The 6,807-nt window shown below is 44.9% G+C and overlaps 2 protein-coding genes across 2 annotated transcripts; both read right to left on the reverse strand.

Annotated features, from left to right (window-relative positions):
* Positions 1–373: 373 nt before the first annotated feature.
* LOC121395201 (tripartite motif-containing protein 14-like) lies at positions 374–2,372 on the reverse strand. Its single transcript, XM_041568220.1, has one exon. It carries the CDS (start codon positions 2,324–2,326, stop codon positions 1,619–1,621), a length of 708 nt encoding a protein of 235 aa, XP_041424154.1. The 5' UTR covers positions 2,327–2,372; the 3' UTR covers positions 374–1,618.
* On the reverse strand, positions 2,372–4,483 carry LOC121395191 (E3 ubiquitin-protein ligase TRIM7-like). The gene has a single exon (XM_041568161.1). It carries the CDS (start codon positions 4,147–4,149, stop codon positions 2,377–2,379), a length of 1,773 nt encoding a protein of 590 aa, XP_041424095.1. The 5' UTR covers positions 4,150–4,483; the 3' UTR covers positions 2,372–2,376.
* Between the last annotated feature and the right edge of the window lie 2,324 nt (positions 4,484–6,807).

Here is a 6,807-nt window from a genome sequence, read left to right on the forward strand (position 1 = left end):
TTTGCAACTGGGGGAACTTTATTTATTATAATACACAAATTTCAGTGAGTCATGTGACAGAAATTACATCACAACTCACCGTTTATAACTGATGACATCAGAACTCACCGTTTATAAGGATATAATTTACAGGATATTCATGGCTTTTGTGTATTATATGGATATAAAGTCATTTGGGTGAATAAGAAGCCTGTGAGTAGCAGCAGTTGGGACCCCTCTGAGCAACTCAACTGGCTGGGCCTGACCTACACTCACTGATTCACCTGCAAACAACACAATTCACTTGCTCAGGAATATTCCTCTGAATTCATCATTGGTTCCTCTGTTAGTCAATTGTGCCCATAAACATGAACCCTGGGGAACATCACTGGGAAACATTCTCACATTTTATTATTAATAACAATAACCAACAAAAATATGCAAAAACTTTATTATAGGGATTGTGTTGCCTTTAGCCATCAGATTAATTACAGGATATAAATCGTAGCTCTCTCAGCAGATTAAAATACAATTTCTGGTAGGAATTTAACATTTATAGATTATTATTAGCAGTCCCAGTTCTCACCTGTATCAGACAACAGGCAGTTTTCCCATAGAGCTGCAATAGAACAGCCCCCCCATCTGATCTGTGCTGCAGATAAGTAGGGGTGTCACCTGACTGATGTGAATATCACTGATATAAGCCAATCACAATGCAGCATATTCCATACAATAAACACAAGCCCCTCACATACAGTAAGAGGAGAAGAGTCACAAAGTCTCAGGCACATTATTTGCTAAAATCCCAACCTATTTTATTTATACACACACAGTGGTGAGATCAGTTAGAGGGAGATCATGGATAATTGCCTTAGTGACCAGTGAATCAGTCCTGGGCTCACTACTCAGGGGCAACTGAGCCATTTGCTGCACCAACTGAGCTGTTAATCATGTGACTGGCACAGTCCTCTCACTCCCCATGTGCAATTCCCTATAGGAAATATCAGTGGGTGTGGCCTTAAAGGAAATGGGCGGGGCTAATTTACACTGTCACTGCCAAACTAATTGTCTGGCCGTATCCTCCTTAGTCACATGATCAGTGTATAACTTCAGTAAAATCTTGGGATAATCCCCTCACATAAGAGCTGTGCCCCAGGGTTAATATATTTGGCTTCTTGTCTCTAATATAATCTGCCCCCCCCCCCCATACCCACAGAATATTGTATAACACACATATTGTATATTGTACATTCACAGGACAGTTCTGGTTGTGACAGCTCAGCCCATAGTCCCAAATTCTTATTCACATCTCACATTTCTCTTTGATCCCTGACACTGAATGAGCAGGAAAAGTAACGTTTCACAAACTGAATGAGATAAGGAGACTTTTGTCAGATCCCAGAATACTCAGCACCTGCACTGAGATACAATTGTAACTAATAAGATCAGCAGGTCTCTTGGGAGAGGTCTCTTCATTAGCAAATCTGTAATAACACATAAAACATGGCCCTAAAACTCCATAAATGTGTTCAGACTTTCCTGACAAATTTTATAAAAAGGGCCGTGATATAGGGATGTGGCCACTAAATGAGCACGAGAGGAATGTGATTTTACTTCTAAATCTACAGTGGCCTGTGCCCTAACTAATGATTCTCACACAGGCACCCGACTCCAATACAGAGAATGCAGCATGGAGGGGCTCAGTGAATGTGACAGTGAAGGTGTGTAAGTGTCTGATTGGCTCACTCAGCTCATAAAAGGACAGACGTCCGGCCTCATAGTCCAATGAGATCCTGATTCTCCTGCAGGAAGGGATGTGGGGTAACTTTGTTTCTTTACTGTCATGTCTCACTGTATATTTATTATTATTCCATCTCCACAAACACCAGGACTTGTTATTATTCCCAATACAGGACTGATCCCCTCTCCTCTCTATACTGGGATAGGCCACCCCTACCCTCCAGTCCCCTGATTCACTGACCTCCACTTCCCAGTAATGTCGCCCTGAGGGGAAACTCCTGCTGCTTAAAATCTGAGCATAATCCTGAAATCTCTCTGGGGATTGTGGGTAATGTAGTTGTGTTAGTGAGTAGGAAGCAGATTTCCTGTCCCCTGATACAGATACAAGATTATGAGCCGTGTTTATATCCAGTAACAGGTCTGTAGCCTCCTGCCCATAGTAGATCAGTGTCCTTATACCCAGCACAATATGAGCCAATCCAGGGGCCATTATCCCATCTGTGCCCCCCTCATTATGTGCCCCCTCAGCCCCACACAGTGCAGCTCCATGTGATTCCTGTGCCAGTAAGGAACACAATGTATCACACATGTTACACATCTCCTCCATGTCAGGGATCTGCCCGACCAACTCTTCCCTCTCTGTCTCCCCCTTGTGGATTATGAGACACAACATCCTCCTCCTGCATCCGAGTCTTTAGGTAGAACTTCTCTATGTCTCTTATCTGTCTGTCTGTCTGTCTCTAGTGTCAGTACTTCTTCTCCTTTTTTTCTATCTCTAATGATTCTCACCCAGTCACCTTCCCCCCTCACCCAGAATGCAGCATGGAGGGGCTCAGTGAATGTGGCAGTGAAGGTGTGTAAGTGTCTGATTGGCTCACTCAGCTCATAAAAGGACAGACGTCCGGCCTCATAGTCCAATGAGATCCTGATTCTCCTGCAGGAAGGGACGTGGGGTAAATTTGTGCCCTTTCTGTCATGTCCCACTGAATATCTGTTATTCCATCTGCGCAAACACCAGGACTTGTTATTATCCCCAATCCAGGACTGACCCCCTCTCCTCTCTATACTGGGATAGGCCACCCCTACCCACCAGCCCCCTGATTCACTGACCTCCACTTCCCAGTAATGTCGCCCTGAGGGGAAACTCCTGCTGCTTAAAGTCTGAGGATAATTCTGAAATCTCTCTGGGGATTGTGGGTAATGTAGTTCTGTTAGTGAGAAGGAAGCAGATTTCCTGTCCCCTGATACAGATACAAGATTATGAGCCGTGTTTATATCCAGTAACAGGTCTGTAGCCTCCTGCCCATAGATCCACCTTTCCTTTCCCTCAGTCACAATGGCAGCTAAGCCTGTGAGTAATGTCTCTGAGATCAGATCCACATACAGATCCCCTACAACAAGGACCCTTATATAATGTCTCTCTTGTAACCTGTCTCTATTCATCTGTGTGTTCTTTCCCCGAGGCAGAAAAGCAGTGAAAAATGAGAAAATTGAATCCTCTCTCTCTCTGCCCCCCTCATTATCTGCAGCTCCATGTGATTCCCGTTCCTGTAGGACAGTGAGTGGATCTGCCATGTTGCACAGCTCCTCAATGTGACGGATCTTCCTGGACAGCTCGTCCTTCTTTATTTCCAGCAGGTGGATCAGATCAGTGAGTGGGAGGGAAAGCTCCTGTTTCTGGCTGGAGATGTCACTCAGGAGTCGCTTCTCTAGGGCTTCCAGCTGTTCCCTGATGTCTCTAAACAGGGCAGTGACTCTCTCTGTCTCACCGGCTGCTTTTTCTGCCACTTCTCTCCTGCGCTCCTGCAGTCTCTGGGCTACTCTCTCAGTCTCCTCTCTCTCTGGCCTCAGTTTCTCCACAACTTTCCTCAGTGTCTCTTTCTTCTTCTCAGAGGCCTCACTCAGCAGCTCCACCCTGTGGCCCCTGTGCTCTCCGGCCAGACAGCAGGACACACAGACACAGACAGACTCCTCCCAGCAGTAATATTCCAGGGGTTCATCATGGACTGAGCATTTCTTGTCCCCCAGGTGCATTGTGGGTTCTATTAAGACGTGTTTCGCTGACTTGCTGTGCACCTTCAGGTGGGTCTCACACAGAGAAGCCTCACACAGGAGACAGGATTTATCAGCAGGTACATGGGAGTCACAGTAGGTGCAGGGAATCCCAGTGTCCCCCGGCTCGGGCTGAGCAGAAAGGAATCGCTCTGCTATGTTCCTCAGAGTTCTGTTCCTGGGCAGGGCAGGGCGCTCCTTAAACTCCTGTCTGCATTCAGGGCAGGAATAAGCCCCAGATCCCTCCTGGGTGTCCCATGTTGTCCCAATACAGTCCCGGCAGAAGTTATGGGAACACGGCAGGGATACAGGATCAGTATAAATGCTCAGGCAGATGGAGCAGCTCAGCTCGTCTCTCAGATCAGCAGCCGACGCCATCACTGAGAGCAGGAACAGCAACTGAACAAGAAACGAAACTGAAAGTTCCCTTTTATCAAAGACAAACAGCACTTTGTACTCCTGGGAGTTAACCCTCTCAGTTCCTGAATAGGGTGAGTATCAGGCTCAGAATAATTTGTAGCTTTAGACAAGAAACTTTGCAACAATGAGAAAAGAGATGAGTGAGAGGAGGGATGGAGTATGGCAGCTCCACTCATAATAACTAGTGTGATCTTAATCCTCCCTGGAAAGAAACAAGTTAATACAGTGAGTAACCAGTGGTCATACAGCTACACTGCAACTACAACTCTCAGCACTACTCAGTGGCGTAAGTACCGAGGGAGCAGGAGGTGCAGTTGCACCAGGGCCTGCTCCGCCTCGGGGGCCCGCCAGAGCCACTGACTTTTGTTTTAGTTTTTTTTACAATTTTTTTTGCCTTTTCTTTTTTTGTGCTGGCTGGGCACCTCCCCCCACTGTTCCTGTGGAGCCGCTCTGCTGGAAGGTATGAGGGAGAGGTGGTGGGAAAGTTTACTAGTGTTTTACACAAACCTGCTGAATGTAAGGGGTTTTTGCAACCTTCGAGTAGGGCACAAAAGGGATTTGCGTTGATTGAGTCATCAGTTTGAGAGGGATGGAACAGACACAAGAGGAGGCCACAGAGACCACAAGGGCTTTATGTATTAAAATGAGGCTGCATGTCCCAATAAGGTGAGTTTAGGATGGGGCAGTTGGTAGAAGGTGACTAGACCCATGTCTGCTGGGGGGTGGCATGAAGGTCCTGATTGTGTGTGTATATATTATATATATATATAGATATGTGTGTGTGTGTGTGTGTATATATGTGTATGTATATTTGTGTGTGTGTGTGTGTATATATATATATATATATATATATATATATATATATATATATATATATATATATATATGTGTGTGTGTGTATATATGTGTATGTATATATGTGTGTGTGTGTGTGTGTGTGTATATGTGTGTGTGTGTGTGTGTGTGTATATATGTGTATGTATATATGTGTGTGTGTGTGTATATATAGATATATGTGTGTGTGTGTGTGTGTGTGTATATATATATAGATATATGTGTGTGTGTATGTATATATATATATAGATGTGTGTGTGTGTGTTTAAGTGTGTGTGTGTTTAAGTGTGTGTGTGTGTGTGTGGCCAAGATTTGGGAGTGTTTCAAGCACTAATGATGTTAAACAAGTGGAGTGGTGGGAAGAGTGAATCTGCACTGGTTTACAGTGATGTCTATTGGATCCATTCAAACCTTGTGGTTAATGTTTAAGTGATGATTAAAAAAAAAAAAAAAGAGCTGGGAATGTTCATCTTTTAAAATAAAAACCAGATACTTTTGGTGTTAGGGCTGCTCCACTTTCATTGCTCTGGATTAAAAGCTCCTTAGAAGTGGGTTCCAGGGCACAGGGTAAATATCACAGGGACCCTTGGAAAGGCTTCTCGGCTGGGTAACAGGGGCAAAAGCTCTTCTCCTCGATTTCTTCACCTGAGGGGTATATGTGAGAACAGCTTCCCAGCACCCAGCTGTAAACTACTCATCTCCTGAGCTGTGTGCCACCGGGGGTGCATGAGGCATTGGCTAGACCTGGAACTGGATCAAGGAAACTGGTGACTTTTGCACCAAACCACTTGCTTGGAATATAGAGGCTAAAACAAGACTCTGGGGACAAACAAAGCCTGCTCTGGACATTCTCCTAAAGGGGAACCCCCTGAGCTAAATATTAAGGAGAAGGAGAGCAGAATGAAGAAATTAGCAGGGTAGGTCCTAAACCATCGTAATTAATGGGTGAAAATGTAAGTCCAGTGTGTGAGAATCCCCCACCACAATGGAACTAGATATAACCCACACAACCTGTTGTGTAACAGCCCCGCTGCCAGTACAAGTGCGGTGGTACCGAGGTTACCAGATCACGTGAGTGACGTTTATAGGAAATGCAGCTTGACGACAGCATTGATTGGAGTGTAAATTGTATTGGCATCTTAGATACGTTAATTAGATGTTTTCCTGACTTTTCAAGGGATCTGGTGTTGGAAAGCTGTCATTTTAGATCTTATGGCAAAGATTAGCCACTGAAAGTGCCATTTACATTAAACTTTAATAGAAGGCAGTGAATACAACTCCGGTCAGAATCACGAGGTTCTGTAGAGTCACCTGGTTACAACCCTGCCATTGTATGAGAAAGCTCATTTTGCAGTGGTCCATAGCCCTGATCGAACTCCTGTCTGTCTCCTCCTTATGGCTGCCCTGTCTGCTGGACATAGTAAGTTAGGATGAAAAAAAGACACATGTCCATCAAGCTCAACCCTAAAGGACCAGTAACATCAAAAAAATTTTTTTGAAAATTGGTTAGTAAACAACGAAAAATAAACATCAAGACAAATTAAACTTTTAAACAGCAAAGCCTTTATTAAGAAATAACTTACCAAAACTCCACTTCCTGTCCTCTGCAAAAAAGGCGAATGGGCGACCATCCATCCTGCAGAGCTCGATTTCTCCTCCTGGCTATTCTAGTGACAGTCTGCAGCGCTTCTCCTATTCCCAGCAGCAGCAGGTACTGGGAGAGCTGGATCAGTGGGCTGCGCATGCCACCTGCTCCGGGAGTTGTAGTGCCCCCGTCCGATG

The sequence above is a fragment of the Xenopus laevis genome, chromosome 6S (assembly GCF_017654675.1).
Source record: "Xenopus laevis strain J_2021 chromosome 6S, Xenopus_laevis_v10.1, whole genome shotgun sequence".
Taxonomy (NCBI): Eukaryota; Metazoa; Chordata; class Amphibia; order Anura; family Pipidae; genus Xenopus; species Xenopus laevis.